General features: G+C 37.2%; 1 protein-coding gene across 1 annotated transcript in view; it reads right to left on the bottom strand.

Moving 5' to 3' along the window:
- LOC147571283 (EF-hand calcium-binding domain-containing protein 13-like) overlaps positions 1–23238 on the bottom strand; it is a 136013-nt gene that overhangs the window by 91093 nt on the left and 21682 nt on the right. The window contains 6 exon segments of the mRNA XM_086696454.1: positions 3593–3736; positions 9378–9449; positions 10687–10785; positions 11024–11062; positions 13095–13589; positions 20577–20648. Coding sequence (XP_086552580.1) covers positions 3593–3736; positions 9378–9449; positions 10687–10785; positions 11024–11062; positions 13095–13589; positions 20577–20648 — 921 coding nt within the window.

Raw genomic sequence — 23238 nt, forward strand, 5'->3', positions numbered from 1 at the left:
GCCATCAGCTAATACCACTCAAAATATACGGTTCTAAGAGGAAAAAGCAATTCAACACACAAGGAGAAAGTAAAACTGAAAAATGCCAGGAAAGTTAATCAAAATCCTTCTAGTTACAAGCGCACAACATTTGTAATTTTAACTTACATTATCTTGTCTTGGCCTGACAACAACTCAAAGATATGTCGGTAAAGGATTAGTGTATTGTTTTATACATTTTAAAAAATACTTAGACATGATATCATGATTTTTTTTCCCCAGGTCACAAAAGGAAATACGAGATCAGAGATTAGAAGTGAGTTTTCTTGACCTCTGGTTTCTCCCACCTCAGGCTACCATTCACATTGTTATCTTTATTCCAGTATACTTTTGAAACTATTAAACGTTTTAATAGTCATTCTATACTTAGAAAATGTCTTTCCTTGATTATATATAATATCCCAATATTAGAATGGATAAAGATGTCTAAGAATTTTCTAAGGCCGCATATACAGGTTTTATATAAATAGGATGAGCTTTTGATAACACTACTCCTTTGTTTATCCCACTAAAAACATCAAATTCCAATTCTAATCTATAAAAGATAAGGCACAGCCTATTGCCTATTTCCAAGATAAAGAATCTTTGAGAAGTTTACTTTAAGGAGCACCAAATTACTTTGTATTCTTAACCAAATATTTAAAGACTTGAAAAAAATGAGACTTTGAAAAATCCTAGGGGAATGTTAGAGTTAATGAAGATTTACATCCACTAACAGGAACATATAACTTTCTAAAGCAATAGATTCCCTATTTTTGATAATGTCTATTTGATACACAAATGTTTTAGCTGAACCACTGAACCCGCCTCCCATTTGAAGAACATTATTGTTTTAAGGACAAAATTACTTTTTATTTTTATTATTTTTTTAATATAGTTTATTGTCAAATTGGTTTCCATACAACACCCAGTACTCATCCCAACAAGTGCCCTCCTCAATGCCCATCAGCCACTTTCCCCTCTCCCCCACCCCCATCAACCCTCAGTTTGTTCTCAGTATTTAAGAGTCCCTTATGGTTTGCCTCACTCCCTCTCCGTAACGTTTTTCCCCCTTCCTCTCCCTCACAGTTGAAGAACATTATTAACACCACTGCATCTGCTTCTGTGCTTCCCCCATTCTATTCTACTGCTTCTTTACAGAGAGAACATTGCTGAATTTTTTAAAATTAACCAAGGTCTTGTTTTTTTACATATAATTTTACACAGGATAAACAAAATATTCCTTAATTTTGTTTTACAGCTCTATAAAAATTATCACACTATAGCAATCTAGACTTGCTTTTTTCATTCAATATTATATTTCCAAGAACCATCCATATAGTATATTGCTATAGTTCATTTTCACTAATGTACACATTATCAGTATTTCATCATGCATCAGTGGTAAATACCACAATTTATTTATACATTCTATCACCGATCATGTTGTTTCTTTTTGTTCATTCTTTCCTTCCTTCCTTCCTTTTCCTTCCTTCCTTCCTTCCTTCCTTCCTTCCTTTTCCTTCCTTCCTTCCTTCCTTCCTTCCTTCCTTCCTTCCTTCCTTCCTTCCTTCCTTCCTTCCTTCCTTCTTCTATTAAGATCAGAGCTGCTATGAGCATTTTTAACATGTCTCCTTGCACATCAGTGCAGAGATTTTCTGGGATGTATCACTAAAAAATGGATTTTCTAAGCCATGAAGTATGAAAACCTTACAGAATACTACATAATGTTTTTCAAAGTTCTTTTACCACTTTTGCCTTATTTACCAACAATTAAATTAACAGACCTTAATTTTTGCCAATTTGGTCAGCATCAAAAGGTATTTCATTGTGACCTAAATTCTGCATTTCCCTGATTACTATGATGTATAAAAAGACTTCATATGATTATTAGCAACTTACGTTGCTTCATCTGGCAATGGCTGTTCTTGTAATTTGGCCATTTTTCTCTTGGGTTGTTAATTTATAGGGGTTTCCTATTTATTCTCCACAATGATCTTTCGCTGTTATGAGTGTTACAGATAATCTTTACTCTGGAATGCCTGGGTGGCCCAGTCGGCTAAGCATCCAACTTTGGCTCAGGTCATGATCTCGCAATTCATGAGTTCAAGCCCCGCTTAGGACTCTGTGCTGACAGCTGGGAGCCTGGAGCCTGCTTCAGATTCTGTCTCCCTCTCTCTCTGCTCCTCCCCCACTCATACTCTGCACCTCTCTCTCTCTCAAAAATAAATAAACATTAAAAAAATTTTTTTTAATAATAATCTTTGCTCCATTTGTGGCTTGTATTTTCATTCTGTTTGTATTACCTTTTAATAAAGAGAAGTTCTTATTTTTAATGTAGTCAAATGTATAAATCTTTTCTGGTTAGTGATTTTGTATCTTAAAAATAATTCCTTGTAACTCCAAGTCAGAAAATTTTTCTTCTTTCTCTAACGAGAATTTTAGTGTTCGTATCTGGAAAGCATTACTGAATATGATACATAGGTAGGGATCCAATTCTATTTTTTACATTTGAATAATTAATTATTCCAGCACCATTTATTAACTGGTGCTTCCCCTCCCCCCCAGTAATCTGCCACCTCATTATATATGTTTCCTTATATGTGTGTAGATATATTTGGAAGTTACTTATCCTGTCCTATCAATTTCTCTATCCCTGTGCCATTTTCACACTGTTTTACTTACTGTAACTTTATAATGAGTCTTAATATCCAGGGTAGCAAGATCCCTCCAACACCACTCACACACCCTATCCACGTTTTTCTTCCTCAAGAGTGTTTTAGCTACTCTTGATCTTTGTTTATGCATACCAATATTAGAATTAATTCATCAAAAAGTCAGGGTTTTATTAGAATTGCTTTAGATAAGTAAACTAATTATGAGAATTGGCAGACTTGGGGGTCTCTGAGTCCATTAATATGGGATATATTCCAATTTATTTAGGTATTCTATAATGTCTTTTAACAAAGTCTTATCATTTTCTCACGTAAGGCACATAACTTACATTTGTTCTATTCCTTTTTTGCTTTTCATTATGGAAAAATGTTAATACACGCAAAAGAAGAAATATATTGTAATAAAAGTTCACATACTCTTCCTGTACTCTTCACATACTCTTCATGGCCATTCTTATTTCATCTATAGCCCCACACACTTGTCTATCTCACAACCACCCTTTCTCTTTAGAAAAGATGCTGCTAAGTTATAAGGGTATAGATACTCAAAACTAGTACCTTCCTTATGAATTATAGGCTTTGGCATAATAAAGAGTCGTTTGTCCCATTTAACGACTTTTGTCCTGACCTCTTCCTTGTCAGAAAGCAAAACCATAAACTCTACTTTCTTTTTGTTTGTACTTTTGCCTGTAGGAAAAAAGTGTCTGGAAAGACTGTTAATACTGGATATTTCTGGATCATGGGATTTTGTATGTTTTGTTGTACTTTTGAGCATTTTTCTGTATTGACTTCATTTTAATGGACTTTTTTCTAATCAAAAAAATAAAGTCATTATTCTGAGGGAAAAAAAATCGCAAAGTGACCATCTTTTCACATGTGTCAACCCAGTTTTCACTTACTGTCAGCTTCAGTCAACTCTGCGATCTTCTCAAATTCTGGCTTAGAAAGGTAACCTCCAAAATGCTGAAGACAAGTATTCATATCCTCATAATCAATATTTTCATCTTTAATTTTATCAATGGCTTTAATGACATCAGTCAACACTGAAAATAAAGCAGTATGCTAATGAGTATTAAATATAAGTCAAAAAGAAAACACCAATAGTAAGATGAATTTTAGTTCTAACACTAAATAAACAAGCATAGAAAATAACTTCAGAAATGTTATATGTGAAAAGAATTACCAGATCTTTAATACTGAAAACCAACAAAGTACAAAATGAGAGCCAAAAATATATTCTACTTTGCTATCATCTCTGTATCGAAGGAAGTGCCAATTTAATTGCAATTTAAGTGCATAGGAACAAAAATATTATACAATTTCCCCATTTAATTTTCTAACAATTTAAACTTTCTTAGTAGTCTGTTTCTCGGTAGCAGATACAGAAATAAGTAGAAAACTTTCAGTCCTGAATAATGAATTGGGGTAAGGTTTTGTAGCAATACATGGCTCAGTCCCTGGTTAATCTTTTATCTTCTGTATACATAAATATTATCACTTGGAAATAACTATCCCACATGTCTTTTTATGATACTTTGGAATATATGCTTCACAAATTTGGGCAGTATTCCCTCCATTAAATTTAAACAAATTTTTACTGCAATGAAAGCTTTAATGTTTATTTTTGAGAGAGAGAGAAAGGCACAGCATGAGTCGGGGAGGGGCAGAGAGAGAGGGAGACACAGAATCTGAAGCAGGCTCCAGGCTGTCAACACAGAGCCAGACATGGGGCTCAAACTCAGGAACGGCGAGATCATGACCTGAGCCAAAGTGGACCCTCAATCAACTGAGCCACCCAGGTGCCTACGCAATAAAATTTTCTTAAAATAACTTACAAACACATAGAATTATTAAGGGGGTCGACAGGTATGCATGCGGGTGTGTTTTTGTGTCAATTTTGGAACAAACTAAACTCAAATAGATTTTCTCTAATAGAAGATCAGGATAGGTAAAGCGAGGAAGCTGGGCAGTGGAGGGCATTAAAGCCATTATCAGGAGTTAATCGACTTTAGGCAGTCACTGGACGTCATTATGGATTACTAAACAAAGAAATGATCAAAATGATGTCTGAATTAGATGATTCTTAAAATGATTCTTAAAAAGGTAATTTTTATGTATAAATATGTAGAACAAGATATATGATACTATCTTGTGAAAGGACTTTTTAGAAGAAAAAAATTCTCACTTAAAAGTAAATAGCTGATGGGGCACCTGGGTGGCTCAGTTGGTTGGGCACCTGACATCAGCTCAGGTCACGATCTCATGACTCATGGGTTTAAGCTCTGTGTTGAGCACTGTGCTGACAGCGCAGAGCCTGAAACCTTCAGATTCTGTCTCCGTCTCTCTCTGCCCCTCTCCCACTCTCGTTCTCTGTCTCTCTCTCTCAAATAGAAATAAACATTAAATTTTTTTTTTTTTTAAAGTAAACAGCTTGTGAGTGATGTCAGTAAGATGGTTAAGTAGGACGCCCTGGACCCTTCTTCTCCCCACAAACACACTGATTCAGCAGAAATTAAAAAATAAATTCCTTTTGTGATAAATTAGAAACTAACTGACAGGCTCTTGTATCCCAGGAGAATGCAAAACAAGACGTACTGAAGCTGGTACAGACATTTGGGACACCCTCCCACAAGTGCTGCCTCCAATGCAGCACCATATGATCCAAAAAAAAAAAAGACTCTAGCTCCCAGCTTCACCCAAGGGGAAGAAGAGTTTGGTCCACATATCCAGAAATTCAGCTTTTCCAAAATGCCTCCCCAGAAGATTGGCTTCTGTTTTGCCAGCCTTGGAGCTCTGATGGGTCTAGCACAGTCTAGTATTTGGGGTAGAATAAAGCGATGGCTTGGGCTGGTAGAAGGCAGTGATCCTCCCCTCTGTTCAGCACAGGATGAGATTAAAATTCCCAGCTCTTAGTTTCCTCCTGGAGAGGTAAAGAGTTTATCCAGCACGTCAACTTTTTCAGGGCGTCCCAAAGAACCATCAGCTTATCTCGTCAGTCCTAGAGCCTGGGGAAGGAAAAAGGTGGTAGAGGCCTAGGGCCTATCAGGCTGGGCCGATGGGTGGGGGTCTTCTCCTGTATAGGGACAGTATGTGAGGACTGGGACAGCTGCCTGCTTTTTCTCTTGCACAAACACCAACACAGAAAGTCCAAATGGAAATTTAATGACTAAAAAATATGATGACTGAAATTAAAAGTTCAGTGGATGGACTCAACAGCTGAAAGGAGGAGAGAAAGGTAAGAATCAATGAATTGACAGCAACTGAAATCATCCGATGAACAACACTGAGAAAATAAACTGAAGAAAAAACGAACAGTTCCAGAGACCTGTAGGAATATAAAAATGATCTAACATTTGTGTCCATCAGAGTCCCAGAAGAAGAGAAAGAGACTTAAAAAGGCACTCAAAGAAATAATGCCTGCACACTTCCCAAATTTTTATCAAGAGACATTAACCTACAGATCCAAGACAAAAGTGGACCTCAAACAGGATAAATCCAAAGAAATCCATGTCAAGATCCATCATAATTAAACTTCTGAAAACTAAAGACAAGGGAACATTTTGAAAGCAGCCTAAGAAAAACACTTTAGGGAAAGAAAACCAATTTGAATGACAGGATTTCCAGCAGAAACCATGGAAGCCAGAAATAAGTGACACAATATTTTTCAAGTGCTGAACGTAAAGAACTATCAACGTAAAATCCCATATTCAGAAAAACTATTCTTGAGGAAGGAAGAGGAAATCAAGATGTTCTCAGATGAGAGGAAACTAAAAGAATTGGTTGTCAGTAGACCTAAGAATGGATAAAGGAAGTTCTTAAACAGAAAACAAAGGATAAAACAAAAAAAACTCTGGAATATCAAGAAGGAAAAAAGAAAATGGTAAGTCAAAATATGGGTAAATATAGTAGGCTTTCCTTCTCTTGAATTTTTTAATCAAGTCTGATGGTTGAAGTAAAAGTAATACCACCTGATGTGGTTTTAAATATATGTAAGGAAATATTTAAGATAATTATATCATAAAGGAAGGAGGGAGGGATGTATATGGAGATAAGGCTTCTGTATTTCACTTGAACTGGCAAAATGATGACACCAATAGAGTGTGATAAGTTATGTATATATACCTGAAGCAACAACTTTAAAAGGTATACAGAGAGATATACTCCGAAACACTATAGATGAATCAAAATGGAATTCTAAATGCGGGCCAAAGATTTGAATATCTATTTCACCAAAGATATATGAACAGCTGGGAAGCATGTGCAAATAAATTTGACATTATCAGTCATTAGGGAAATGCAAAATTAGAACCATAATGAAATTCCGCTACACAATTATTATAATGATTATAAACAAAAAGATAATACCTACATGTGGCGGATAGGAAGAAACCAGAATCCTTACACATTGCTGGTGAGAATGAAAATGGTAGAGCCACTTTGGAAAACAGTTTGGTAATTTCTTTAAAAGTAAAACATAAATTTACCATACACACTAGCAATTATTCTCCTAGGAATCTACCCAAAAGACATGGAAACATGTCCACAGAAAGACTGCAATGCAAATGTTAATTTCAACATTATGCATACCAGTCCCAAACTGCAAATAAGCAAATGTCATAAGCTGGTGAACCATCAACAAAAGGGAACATACCTATAAAATGTAATATGGACTTATTTAACCATACAAAGGAACAAACCACTGATACATACGACAACATGAATTAGCCTCAAAAAAGTGAAGTCAGGCACAAAAGACCACATGTTTTATGATTTCATTTATATTAAATGTTAAAAAAAAAAAAAAAAAAGGCAACTTTATGGAAACAGAAAGCAAATCAGTGGTCGCCTGGGAATGGAGGTAGAGATTAACGGTAAATGGGCACAAGAGAATTTTAGGAGTGAAGGAAATGTTACAGACCTGGATTGTGTCCACTTCTGATTATATATCCCAAAGAATTGAAAGCAGGGGCTCAAAGAGGTATTTGCATACCCACATTCACAGCAGCACTACTCACAATTGCCAAGAGGGTGTCTATTAACGGGTGAATGGACAAACAGAATGTGGCATATACATGCAATGTGATATTAGCACGAAAAGGAAAGAAAAATCTGACACGTGCTACAACATGGATGAATCCTGAGGGCATTATGATAAGTGAAATAAGCCATTCATTCATAAAGACAAATACTATATGATTCCAGTCAAGTATCTGGAGTAGGCAAATTCACAGAAACAGGAAGTAGAATGATGGTCGTCAGAAGCTGGAGAGGCACAGATGGGTAGTTGTTGTTCACTGGGTATAGAGTTTCAGTGTTGCAAGGTGAAAAAGTTCTAGAGATTCGTTGTACAGCCGTGTGAATATACTTAACCCTAATGTTCTTGAACTGTACAGTTACAAATGGTTAAGATGGCAAATTTTATGTTACGTGTCAGATACCACCATTAAAAATAAATTTTAGGGGCACCTGGCTGGCTCAGTCCAAAGAGCATGAGACAATTGATCTTGGGGTTGTGAGTCTGAGCCCCATGTGGGGTGTAGAGATTATTTAAATAAATAAAACGTTAAAATAAAATAAATTTTAAAAACAGTATAATGGGGGAAATGGGAGGGAGGAGTCGGCTACAACCAAGACACTACTTCACAAAACAGCAATGAAACGGTGACTGAGTTCGTGAATGAATGATTACAAGGTAAAGCACTCAAGAAATTTGCTAATAGTGTCTTTAAGAACACCACTTAAGCAATTCATGACAAATTATAATGTAGCTTTTTTTTTAAGTTTATTTATTTTGAGAGAGAGAGAGCACACAGGGTAGGGGCGGAGAGAGAAAGAGAGAATCCCAAGCAGGCCCTGTGTTGTCCACAAGAAGTCCAACACAGGGCTTGAACTCACAAACTGTGAGATCATGACCGGAGCCGAAACCAAGAGTCGGACACTTAACTGACTGAGCCACCTAGGCGCCACAATAATGTAGTTTTTAACATGAGACTTCATGTAAGTATGAGAGAAAAAATCTCTTCCTTTGGATTAATTTTTCTCTATCTGAGAAATCCTTTGGGAAGACACAAAAAGCTTATCTTTCCTTTTCAGCATATGAATAAACAAAAGGAAATAAAAACACCAAGGCTTAGTATCTTTCATTTCTCATGTTAATCTTGCTGAAAAATATTTAATTATTTGCATAAAAACCCAAAATCATTGCAAGCAAAAATTTTTAACAAACTGATTGTGGTGTTGATTGTATGACTCTATACATTTCATGAAAATTAGTGCGTGAGTGAGTTTTATGTATGTAAATTATAGCTTAATACAATTTTTTTTAGAAATGTTCTAAAACAAGGGAAACACAACCAGTATTTCATTCAAACAAGTTCCTTATAAAAAAATTAAAAATCAAATCACCCATCCATTGCTAAAAATGGGGCTAATCCCCTATTGGAATTCCTCATTACCTTACTCTACATTTGTGTAGTACTTTACAGTTTTTAAAATCCATCTAACAATTCTGTGAGGGAAGCAAGTTAGCTATCACTACCCTAATACATCAAGTTTTCATGGCTTGCCTGAGAATTTCAGAACTATTAAGTACCTACCCAAAAAGCAAACTCGGTTCAGTTGAACCTCTTTTCAACCTAACCACTTCTTTCCTCCAAATCATTTTAAAATAAATTTCCTACCTACCATCACATTCAGGGAGACTTTGCTCCTTGGAGAGAGCGCTCATAAAGTCATCTAACTTCACCATTCCATTTCCTGTAAAATAAAGACTTTAGATCATGCATTCTTTATATTTTTGCATAAAAGGTAAATTCATAGTTTCATACAACTATGAAAAAAAACTACTTCTTCACTTCATCGTAATTCTATTTCTCCTTTCATATCCTGTCTCTGAATTAGGTCAGTTCGTTTCATTTTGATAATTACTCAATAATTTTTAAACACCTATTATAAAGTGCAATGGACTGAGCTAGGTCCTCAATTTTTGATAGATATAGGAAAAAGGAAAGGTGACCATATAGATGGACCATGAGAAACTTAAGGAGTCTATTTCATACCATCATGAAAACCCAGTCAAAATGCTATCCATTAAGACACCTTGACAATACTGACCAATCCTGACAGACCCAAGTGTCCCCATTACTATCAGCTGATCCAATTAACTACCTATTTTTAGATATACACCCTCCACAGTGATCCTACCAATCCTGATAAGCAACATGAAAGGGCTCAATAATTTTAGTAGCACCTACCTACACCTTAGATTTTTTTTTTTTTTTTTAATCTTCTTTCCCATTTGCCTTAGCTAAGAAATTTTGCTCAGGTTCTAAGAATTCATTTCTAATATATTCCCAAGTCAGTCTTTCCCCAAAATGTTGCCTCTGCCCTCTCCTCAGCTGAACTTCTGTTGTGGATGGTTCTTACTTAATGATAAAACAACTTCTCCAATACAAAAGCTCTTCCTGGAAACTTAAAATCTGCCTTGAACTTAGGCTGGTGACTGGGATATGCTATTTAACATCTAGATGCTAATCATCTGCCTTGATTGGTTAAGTATCATTAGCCCTAAATTCCTAGTTGTAGCACTTCCTTACCATTTTGGAATCTCCAGTTATTTCTTCTTGGATGCTTAGGCTATTTGCTCAGAGATTTTTGTACCCCTTGGATTTTGTGCTCTTATTGCCTGAACCTCCCCACAACTGGGTCAGCCTTTCCAGTACCTGTCCCATACGGGAAGGCATAGCTAGGGATAGTGATAGAGTGTTACATAACAATTCTGAGCTATAAAAGGACTAGTCCCTCCAAACCAATCCATTAGGGCAGATTTTCCAGGAATTTTTTTTCCACTTTCCATTTTTATATCTGTTCTTTTAGAATCTTCTTTAGCATGGCCCATTCTGTTCCATTCCTAGTTGAGAACTTACTCCATCATTTAATACTATCCCATAAAAGTATCTAATTTTTTCAAAAAGTTTGGTATTATCAGTCTCACCATTTTGAGCAGTCTTTGCCACAATCTCCTTGAACTCTTTGTCTGATAAAGTAACTCCCATTGAAGGCAAAATGGACTGAAGTTCTTCTTTTTTTAAATTTTTTTTTTCAACGTTTATTTATTTTTGGGACAGAGAGAGACAGAGCATGAACGGGGGAGGGGCAGAGAGAGAGGGAGACACAGAATCGGAAACAGGCTCCAGGCTCTGAGCCATCAGCCCAGAGCCCGACGCGGGGCTCGAACTCACGGACCGCGAGATCGTGACCTGGCTGAAGTCGGACGCTCAACCGACTGCGCCACCCAGGCGCCCCTGACTGAAGTTCTTCTGTAGCAATGCAATTTTCTTGGAGTTTATTGATAGCTTCACAGATGTTTTCTAAATATACAAAATGTAGAAAACTATTCAGCCACAGAATTTATGTGTCTTAAGCAATAATTAGCACCCAAAGTCTTTAGCAATTAGAAAACAAGTTTTATCTAATTATTATTACCTCATATGACTGCTTTTTTCTTCGTATTTCTGTTGTGTCTTACATTATACCTAAATATTTCCCATATAGCTCAAACAGAAAACAATCTTGAAGTTCTATAAATGTTTATAAACTACTTGTTTGGAGGAACAGCCTGTTCCAGTGACCCAGCCAATGCTGCTTGGTTCTGATTAAAATATAATGAACGAGTTCAAGAGATCACAACAACAAAGTGTTTAGTTTAAATTCCAGGATTCCAAGCAAACAATGAGAGTTCTTCCCCTTCCCATCATTTTAGGCTACCATGTTTTCAGTTCACAATCTTCAAAATCATACAATCTTCGCAGGAGATACACATGGCCATCGTGAGTCCCCTCATATCATGCACTGAGATAGGCATAGTATCACTTCTCTGTAATTCCCACCAAAAATGCATAGCCTGAACTTACGAAGAAATATAAGGAAAACCCAAAATGAGGGACATTTTACAAATTAACTAGTCAATACTCTTCGAAAGTGTCATGGTCATGAAATTATCCTAGGTCAGAGGAGACTAAGGGACACGTGACAACTGAATGTAATGTGTGATCCTAGATGAGACCTTGAACCAGGAAAAATACATTTATGGACCAATTGAAAAAACTTGAATAAGATCTTCAGAATATAAATAATATTGTATCAGTGTCAATTTCCTGATTTAGTTCACTGTACTGTGATTATACAAGATCTTAACACCTGGGAAAACGAGATGAAGAGTATATAGAAACGTCTTTCCCTTTGTGTAATTCTTATGATTTAAAAATTATCATAACAATGAAAAGTTAAAAATGTTTTTAAAATGTATATCCAATGACAGTCACATTTCAGAAATGTTCAATTACCATCAATTTATCTTGAGAAGTTATACCAGATAAACGATTTCACACTTCTCTTTACAAAGAATATTAAGTATGGCAAAGGTTGGCGACACCAGCAAGATAGATAAGCGCTTTCTTCCACAGGCTTCTTCTACCCAAGGGCTAAATGCCTACTACTCCACTGTTCCTTTAACAAGGGTTTTCATCTTACTGGAATATAAAGAACTCAGAATTAGGAATGAGGCACAGAGTAATAGTAGCGTATCGGTAAAGGAATCAGAAAGAACATTGTTGTGCCTCCTTAAAAGAGCACATTTTCTGTTCAACTGAGTTGTTTAAAATATGTATTACTGTGTAAGAACCACTAGTATTTCACTAAGCACTCATTTTAACAATTGCCTTCAATATTAAATGCAATAAAAAGATAAGTCTCTTTCAAGAAAATAAACAACTTAAGTAACTTCAGCCAAGGACTATAGGAAGGAGTATTTAATTAAGTTCCACACACAGGACTTCTGTGATAGAGGTACCACGGAAGGAGGAAACTATACATTGGTTGGAAAACCTTGCTCATCTTGGAGAAAGACCATAACGCCCTGGGGAACCAAACTGTAAAATAGTAGTTATTTTATCTTTCCTCATATTCCCATGTCCAAAAGAGATGATATCTGAAGCATTATCATATCATATTGGATATGGATATCATATATTTAAATGATGGAACCTGAACAAAAATTTCACATAGACTCCTTACATATTTAGCTTAAAAATTATAAAACAAGCATTTCCAAAAGAAAACAGGCCCTCTATTTCTAGGGAACTTGAGTGAGTTGGATTAATCTCTGAATAAACTTCTTGGTCAAAGTTAGGCATCTGAAAAAGGGAACACAACCATCTGAAAAGGCACAACTTAAAACCACAGTGTTACATACACTGGTCTATATACCAGAAGTGGTGATTACTCATTAGTATTGACAAATGAAATGCAAACAACGGTCTAATCAATGGTTAATTCAGCTTGTTTCTGTGATGACTCAAGAACTCCAGGACCTATATTTTGACTTACATATATGATACTGACCCAGAGCATTCACTGCAATCTTTTCTTTCGACGAAACCTGTTTTAGGAGGCTGGAATGCCTTCTCACAGCTGGCTTCTGAAGTTTGGGGGTACTAAAATGATCACTTTTATCCAGAGACTTTTTGAGGCTTGTGATGCTCTTCAAGCTATGTGACGTAGACTTTGAGTCATGAATTTCAATCTTCTCTGAACTTTTCTTAAAGTTTATGCCATCCTTTGAATATGGTTCCCAGAATCCTATATCACTGCTATCAACCCCATTTAGGATTTTTTTTCTTTGCAAAGGATTTTTTGATCTTTTAAATTCAAGGTAATCATTATCCTCCATAACTTTATGATATTGGAGGTGTTTTCTATTTAACTTTGGGAATAATGATGGTTCACGTAGTCTGGAAGAGAAACTGCTTTTCATCCTATACTGTGGATAACATTCTGATATATTTGATAACTTTCTGTTTGAAGTAGACTCATCCAAGGCTGATGATTCCATAACTGCTAAGCAAGAGAAACATATTTAATTATTCTATTTACCTGTACCATTTGTAATAGTTTTTAAAAAGTAACAACTAAGTCCTCATGAAAACTATTCAAGAAATTATCAATTGCTTAAATAAACACAGTTTAAAAAGTTAAATAAGGTTAATATGTTGAAAAACTAACAGAGCTGATAACTAAGACTGAAATATTAACTAGGTTAAATATAATCTTCTGGGGGCGCCTGGGTGGCGCAGTCGGTTAAGCGTCCGACTTCAGCCAGGTCACGATCTCGCGGTCCGGGAGTTCGAGCTCCGCGTCAGGCTCTGGGCTGATGGCTCGGAGCCTGGAGCCTGTTTCCGATTCTGTGTCTCCCTCTCTCTCTGCCCCTCCCCCATTCATGCTCTGTCTCTCTCTGTCCCCCCCAAAATAAATAAACGTTGAAAAAAAATTTTTAAATATAATCTTCTGGTTTAATATATTTAAATTCTTTTATCCAAAGCTATTTGAAGTTACACCAAATCAAAAGTGATAGCCTACTGAAGTTTGTAGTTCTCATTCCCCACTCTGCCAATTTTGAAAGATTATAGGCTAAATATGCCAATACAGCTACAAATCCCTTAGTTATGAGCATACTGAAGTATAAGGAAGTTGGAGTGGGGAAATTTTTACTTATAAAATCAGAATACAGGGGCACCTGGGTGGCTCAGTTCGTTGGGCATCCCACTTCGGCTCGGGTCATGATCTCACTGCTCATGGGTTTGAGCCCCACATTGGGCTCTGTGCTGACATCTCAGAGCCTGGAGCCTGCTTCAGAATCTGTCTCCCTCACTCTCTGCCCCTCCCCCACTCACGTTCTGTCTCCCTCTCTCTCAAAAATAAACATTAAAAAAATTGTTTTTAATTTAACATCAGAATACAAATATTTACTCTCCTAAAGATTCTCAGTACTTGTGGGAAAAAATAGTTTATATATAAAATAACCTCTTCAGAAAGATATTAATACAATGTCCCACTGGGGCTTCCTTTATAAAATTCATCTGACGGCTCAGAATAGTACCTTACATTTGAATAACACATTTTAAAGTATTTCAAATGTTATAATACTTGATTTTATGATAGACTATTATTCTCCTCTTAGAAGTTTAAAATATGTTTGATCATTGAAGGCAAAACTTATAAAACATTGTCCGAAGCTTTCAGTGTGTATAGTGGTAATACATAATAAAATTACAGCTTAACGGAGGGAGGGTAAAAAGGTCTATATAATGGTAAAACTTCTATATTCCACTTGAAGTGGTAAAATATTTATTTTAGTATACTAGAAAAGGTTAAGTATGTATACTATAATCCTTAAAACAACCACTGGAAAAATACAGAGATATAGTGAAAATACATATGGAATAAATTCACATACTAAAAAAATGCTCCCCAAAAAAGAAGGGATAAAATGGTTGAAAAACAGAGGAAAAAATAGAAAACAAATAATAATATGGTATACCTGGTCTGAATGTATAAGTAATTACATTACATATGATTTAAACACTCCAATTAAAATATAGGAATTATACAAATAAATACAAAAAACATCACCCAACTCTGTGTGGTTTACAAAACACTTCAAGACTGGTGATATAAGAAGGTTAAAAGTAAAAGGATGGAAAATACTTACCATCTAAGCACTAATCAAAAGAAAACTGGAGTTATATTAGAATCAGAAAAAGTAAACTTGAGAGAAAAGAAAATTACCAGTGATCACATACATATTGCATAATGATAAAAGAATCAGCTCACCAAGAAGATAGAACTATTCTAAATGTGAATTCACCTAGCAACAGAGCTTCAAAATGCATGAACCAAAACCTGACAAAACTGAACGGAGAAATAGACAAATCTACAATTATATTTGGAGACAATGTTCCTTTCTCTATAACAGAACTAGTAAAAAAAATCAGCAAAGAGGGGCGCCTGGGTGGCGCAGTCGGTTAAGCGTCCGACTTCAGCCAGGTCACGATCTCGCGGTCCGTGAGTTCGAGCCCCGCGTCGGGCTCTGGGCTGATGGCTCGGAGCCTGGAGCCTGTTTCTGATTCTGTGTCTCCCTCACTCTCTGCCCCTCCCCCGTTCATGCTCTGTCTCTCTCTGTCCCAAAAAATAAATAAACGTTAAAAAAAAAAAAAATTTTAAAAAAATCAGCAAAGATACAGAAGAATGAATAACATGAATTATTATGCATGGGAGTGGGTATGTGATTATTAGGAATATCTATGTCAGAAAAGAAAAATTAATGAAAAAACTTCTACATCAAAGACAAAATTAGAATTCAAAATAAACTTTGTTTTTTTTTTTTTTTTAATTTTTTTTAACGTTTATTTATTTTTGAGACAGAGAGAGACAGAGCATGAACAGGGGAGGGTCAGAGAGAGAGGGAGACACAGAATCCGAAACAGGCTCCAGGCTCCGAGAGGTCAGCACAGAGCCCGATGCGGGGCTCGAACTCACAGACCGTGAGATGATGACCTGAGCCGAAGTCGGACGCTTAGCCGACTGAGCCACCCAGGTGCCCCTCAAAATAAACTTTGAAACGTTCAGGTAAAAATAGCAAATTGAACAGCCTTCAAACACTCCATTTAAATTTTTTTTTTTTCAACGTTTATTTATTTTTGGGACAGAGAGAGACAGAGCATGAATGGGGGAGGGGCAGAGAGAGAGGGAGACACAGAATCGGAAACAGGCTCCAGGCTCTGAGCCATCAGCCCAGAGCCTGACGCGGGGCTCGAACTCACAGACCGCGAGATCGTGACCTGGCTGAAGTCGGACGCTTAACCGACTGCGCCACCCAGGCGCCCCAAAACACTCCATTTAAACTAAGGAATTTTGGGGATGCCTCGGTGGTCCAGTCAGTTAGGTGTCCAACTTCAGCTCAGGCCATGATCTCGCGGTTTGTGAGTTGGAGCCCCACATCAGGCTCTGTACTAACAGCTTGAAGCCTGGAGCCTGCTTTGGATTCTGTGTCTTCCCCTCTCTCTGCCCTCCCCGGCTCGCTCTCTCTCTCTCTCTCTCTCTCTCTCTCTCAAAAATAAACTAAAGGAATTTTTAAACCATCACAAATCCATAATAACAAAAAGAAGAGGAAAAGAAACTACTACAATTAAATTTTGGAATCTGGAAAGCGGATGAACTTAGTAGACCTGAAAAGGCTGAACCATAAGGCAGAATGGGGAAAGCCAAGAAGCAACCCAATTCATAACACAAAAACTCCAAAAGTTCATAAATTAGTAGCATTTAGGTACGTCTAAAAGTGAGGGTAAGAGTGAAGCTAAAAAGAAAGAACTGGTTAAAATCCCTTTAAGTAGTAATTTGATACCTAGGGTCTCTTCACACGGCCAGATATTCACTTTTATCCACTGGGCACAGCCAGTTATTGATCTTCTCCTACTCCAGCAGGAAAGTGACAATTCATCAGAAAGGGTTAAACACAAGGTCTCTGGATTATGGAATACTAAACACAATAGAGGGTAGGAGTGTTACCTGCAAAACTCGGAGGGAGGCTTACACTGAATAATGGGAACTTCAGTCTTTCGTCTTATTTAACACCTGGAATTCTATGAAGCAAGGCTATACCTCCGGGAAGGATATTCAAAGTTTCTTTGAACACTCTGACCATCTCAAAAGGAAATATACCCTAAAGACAGTCATATTAAGGGGTTTCCAGGCAAATAGCCCAGCCAGACCAGCCGATGATAGCAGGGTTTCTCAATCTCAGCAGTACTGGCATTTTGAGACAGATACTTCTTTTTTTTTCTTTTTTTTTTTTAATTTTTTTTCAACGTTTATTTATTTTTGGGACAGAGAGAGACAGAGCATGAACGGGCGAGGGGCAGAGAGAGAGGGAGACACAGAATCGGAAACAGGCTCCAGGCTCTGAGCCATCAGCCCAGAGCCCGACGCGGGGCTCGAACTCACGGACGGCAAGATCGTGACCTGGCTGAAGTCGGACGCTTAACCGACTGCGCCACCCAGGCGCCCCAGAGACAGATACTTCTTTATTGAGAGAGCTGTCCTGTGTATTGTAGGATACTCAGAAGCATCCCTGGCCTCTCATCACTTGATGCCAGTAACACAGATTGTGATGACCAAAAATGTCTCCAAATGTTTCCAAATGTTCCTGGGGGAAGGGGAAGTTCAGGGTGGGGGGTGGGGGAAATCTCCAAATCATCTCTGGTTAAGAATCACTATCCTACAGCTCATAATCAGCTAGTTTTGCCCTCAGTCTCAGAGCTTCCAAATAGCTTTTGAGTTCACCATTCTCAAATATGAGTAGACAACCAAAGATCACCAGACATTTGAGGAACAGTTCTACAATGAAAAACAAACAGAAAAAAATACCTTGGAGGAGACAGAATATGAATGAAAAAGGAAATCTCGAAAGCACTGCAACAGAAGTTCGTAGTTGCAACAGAAGATATTGTTTGTGGAACAATAGAAATGCCCATGAAATAAGAGGAGGCTATTATAATACAATAACAGAGGGGAAAGAAATTATTGGAAATTTAAAAGTACAAATGAAAAACGAAATAGAAGCATTGGAAGATAAATTTAAGGAACTCTCTCAGAAGCCACCTGGGTGGCTCAGTCAGTTAAGCATCCGACTCTTGATTTCAGCCCAGGTCATGATCTCACAGTCGTGAGACTGAGCCCTATGTTGGGTTCTGCGCTGGGTGTGGAGCCTGCTTAAGACTCCCTCTCCCTCTCCCTTTGCCCCTCTTCCACTCCCACTCGTGTAATAAATATAAATAAATAAATAATAAATAAATAAAGCATAACAAAGAGATAAGAGAAAAAGGTTAAAAAAAAAAAAAAAGGAATCATCCCATTATGTCACATATCCAAATATCAAGATTTCCACAGAGACAGAAAAAATAGAGGAAAGGAAATCATCAACAAATTATTTTAATTTTCCAGAATCAAAGGACGCTGTATTCAGCACAATCGTTACAAAGAAACTTCTTTCCAGGAGACTTTCAGAAGACTAGAAAATATCCTATATGCTTGAAAAAAAAAAAAATCAGTGTCAAAGTCAAGAGTCAGAAAATTTTGCACTTCAATGGCAATACTGAAAACTAGAAAACATAGAAAATTATTTACAATCTAGAATTCTGTACCCAAACCATCCATAAAATACGAAGACAGAATCTGTCATAGGAGGAGAGAAGTGAAAAGTCTCCAGCATGTTAATGAAGAAAGATCTCAAGATGGCAGTTGCACACAAAATGTAGAGGGCAACAAATTCATACTGAAGAACATCAAAATACTCTAAAGAAGATTTCTTCAAGAAGACAAAACTACTAGAATACCTTGTGCAGACAAACTTACGAAGAGGATATTTAGACAGTTGGCAGAGTTTAAGCTTCAATCAGTAATATATATACTTTTTTTTTAAACCAAGCAAATAAGTAAGTAAGACAACTCAAAGAGGGAAAAATTGTACAGAAAGAGAAAGTAGCCACAAGATACTTACATGTGGCTCAGCAGTGAATAGTGTGTACATAAATATATTCACATAAATACAGAATTAAAACTTACTCAATTACCCTATGACTATATTAGGAGGATGGATAGGTATGGGAAGTGGATGTGGTGGGGACAGGGAAAATGAAACAGAGCTAAATCCTTATTTTTCATATTAGGGAGTTTACTAGGTCTACCCAAAATTTAAAAAAATCAACAAGAAGCAATACAAACATGTTATTTACAGTCATGAAAACAAATATCAGGTAATCAGCTAAAATGTTTGCCTCTGGAGAAACTGAGGAAAGGATCAGGCAAGAGGCTGCTCTATTTGTAGCAAGTTTATTAGAACTATATAATTCTTTTTTTTTAATCTTTTGAAATCTTTATTTATTTTTGAGAGAGGCAGAGACAGACTGTGAGCAGGGGAGGAAGAGAGAGAGAGGGAGACACAGAATCCGAAGCAGCTGAGGATCTCACGAACCGTGAGATCACGACCTGAGCTGAAGTCAGACGCTCAACCAACTGAGCCAAATTGAGCTTAAAATTATACACATAGATAATCTTGACCAAACGATGTCCGGACAGAGAAAGAAAAGGGAGTGACACCATGTGCAACAGGAAGAGATTTTTAAAAACGTACTTAATGAAGAAAAACAAAACTAATCATGAATGATACTGAATAATATACTAAAAACAATTTTTAAAAAATGTTTTAATGTTTATTTATTTTTGAGACAGACAAAGCACAAGCAGGGGAGGGTCAGAGAGAGAAAGGGAGACACAGAATCTGCCTCAGCCTCCAGGCTCTGAGCAGTCAGCACAGAGCCTGATGAGGGGCTTGAGCTCACGGACCATGAGATCATGACCTGAGCCGAATTTGGACATTTAACTGACTGAGCCACTCAGGCACCCCTATATTAAAAATTTTTAACTGTCAATGTCAGGATGTCAGAATGACCCACAAGTTGCAAATTACGTTTTTTTTTCTTAGTGTTATTATTTTGTTTTAAAGTTGACTTCATGTTGCAAAATATTAAGGGAAAGATAAAAGAAAATTATGGTAGTTACATAATCAATACTGATTAGGTATGTTTAGGATTTAAACTTTTATCTAAAGAGTTAGAGTTTAGAGTTATCTATGGGGGGGGGGTGCACACGGGTGGGTCAGTCGGTTAAGCGTCCAACTTCAGCTCAGGTCGTGATCTCGCAGTGTGTGAGTTCGAGCCCCGCGTCGGGCTCTGTGCTGGCAGCTCAGAGCCTGGAGCCTGTTTTGGATTCTGTGTCTCCCCCTCTCTTTCTGCCCCTCCCCCGCTCACGCTCTGTCTCTCTTGCTCTCAAAAAATAAATAAAACATTAAAAAAAAAATTTTAAAGAGTTAGAGTCATGGGGTCAGAGAAGGCTTTCAGAGTCCATATGATAAAACCTACAAATTAGGATTTAATTTAAAGGCAACTTATTTATAAATAATACTTGCTGTAGCAACGAGAGCTCACTTACAAAAATCTTCATACTGGTGCTGTAGTTCATCCAAAATAAATAGAATATCTCTAATATCCACCATGTGGTTACCTGTAATAGAAAGAGTAAGTTCAAGTACTGTTATTTCTTTTTTGAACACAAATCTAGTTTCCATCCCATTCTAATACAAAAACAACACAGAGATGTGTGAAAGTAGGAACAGAGGTTGTGAATAATATCTAGAATTGTTAATAGCTCAGTACACACTGAAACATAAAAGACCATTATTGTCTTTTTCCCTTAATAAAAGAGTTTCCCATCAAAAGAAATTAGTCACATTTTAAGCTCCACAGCTAGGTAATCAGGTTAATATTTCATTCATTTAATAAATAGTGTTTTGAGAATTTACTATAGGTAGAATTTCAAGTTTTAGCTCTTTTGTCTTTCTCACTGGATTGTGAGCTCTTCAAGAGTACAGGATGTCATTTGTTTCCCCAATGCCTAGCAAATTATATACTTCCTAGCACTTAAAAACTAATTTTTTTGAGGGGCACCTGAGTGGCTCAGTCAGTTGAGTGTTTGACTCTTGATTGGGGCTCAGGTCATGATCTCAGAGTTCATGGGTTCGAGCCCCACGTTGGGCTCTGCACTGACAGTGCAGAGCCTGCTTGGGATTCTCTCTTTCCTTCTCTCTCTGCCCCTCTCCCACTTGCACTGTCTCTCTCTCAAAATAAATAAACAGACTTTAAAAAAATTATTTTTTAAAAATTATTTTTGATAAAACAGGGAGGGGGACAAAACATAAGAGACTTGTAAACATGGAGAACAAATTGAGGGTTACTGGAGGGGTTGTGGGAGAGACGGTGGGCTAAATGGGTAAGGGGCACTAAGGAATCTACTCCGGAAGTCATCCTTGCGCTACATACTAACTAATTTGGACGTAAATTTAAAAAAATAAAAAATTAAATTAAAAAAATATTTTTGAATGAATAAATATACTAAAGGCTGTAAAGAATCATGCAATGTCTACATTGTGGATAGCAGTAAACCATTTACTTGGCGTCTTACACATGTACAGCACTCCCATAATTATAACTTCCTACCATTCCTGCCCTTGCCTCTGTCTCAAACCATTTTCCTTCTTGGACAGTGTATGACAGAGAATGGGGTCAGAGACAGTGACCTCAAATAATGTTGTTCCAATTGGACACCCAATAGTTCTTGCCTCCAAATGTCTGGCTTCGCTTGACATCCAAGGTGAGTGAGAAAGACCAGGTGTTGACTTACCTACTTATAAAAATACTAGGGGGGCGCCTGGGTGGCGCAGTCGGTTAAGCGTCCGACTTCAACCAGGTCGCGATCTCGCGGTCCGTGAGTTCGAGCCCCGCGTCGGGCTCTGGGCTGATGGCTCAGAGCCTGGAGCCTGTTTCCGATTCTGTGTCTCCCTCTCTCTCTGCCCCTCGCCCGTTCATGCTCTGTCTCTCTCTGTCCCAAAAATAAATAAAACGTTGAAAAAAAAAATTAAAAAAAAAAATACTAGGTTCGTTCTTCAGCCTATGCCTAAAAAATCAACTATTCAGTTATAAGCATAAGCAAAGACCCTGAAAAGAAGATGCCAGTTTTTAAAGTGCCTTTTGAGTCCAAGAATTATTATATACACTATGGTTTCGGTGTTGGGTAAGATTGCTTCATTCTGCTTCTTTAAAAATTGGTAAGCTATGTCAGGTCCAGGACTTTAAATCACTGCAAAGCAAGTAAGTATTTGACCAACCAAAGAAGTGCTAGCCCAATTGATGTTAAGTTGTCTTCTGATTAGAACTGCTTCTTACATTCTGGGTTTTTGTTTTGTTTTGTTTTGTTTTGTTTTGTTTTAATTTTTAATGTTTCTTTATTTTTGAGAGAGACAGAGACAGAATGCAAGTGGGTTGGGGCAGAGAGAGAGGGAGACACAGAATCTGAAGCAGGTTCCAGGCTCTGAGCTGTCAGCACAGAACCTGACATGGGGCTTGAACTCATGAGCCACGAGATCATGACCTGAGCCGAAGTTGGACGCTTAACTGACTGAGCCACCCAGGCGCCACTCTTACATTCTGTTTTTTTATTTTCTTGGTACTTATTCTCATTCTGTTCTTGGTTGTGGTTCTAACACCCCAGTGAACTTCTGGAACTTCTGTAGAGTCCATATCCCAAGTTCTTAGATCAAAGCATAAGTCCTAAAATCATTCAAGGCTTCAGCCCTCAAACTCCTGAATTTGATCAGTGAAAAGTATTCTGTTGGATCATCCATAAATTAATCCAATGGAGAAGGCTGTATTGTTTATATCTGGTCTCTACTTAAAGAACTCCCCTTTCTGGAAAGAGGTCCAACATTGCAGTGAGCATGCAGTAGCCAACCATTTACAGATTTACTAGCTCTCGCTCAAATTTATTCCTTCTTCTATGCAATGACAAACATTTCTCACACACCTCTAAGACAAATACTATCCATCTATATAGTCTCTGGTGGCCAAATAAGCATTACAGAATCTGAAATTACTATTTTGACCCCTACCTAGCTTATCAAAACCTCAATGAATAATTCCTGGTTGAGACTGAGACAATCAGTATAGTTACAGGTAGCATTTACTTCATAAGAGAAGTTCAAAACAGCTTCCCACTCTTACATTTGTCCTTCTGGAGGAAGCTCATATTGGAACTTTCC

Source organism: Puma concolor, unplaced genomic scaffold, assembly GCF_028749965.1.
Source record: "Puma concolor isolate L17-30 unplaced genomic scaffold, mPumCon1.1.hap2 unalloc_scaffold_31, whole genome shotgun sequence".
NCBI lineage: Eukaryota > Metazoa > Chordata > Mammalia > Carnivora > Felidae > Puma > Puma concolor.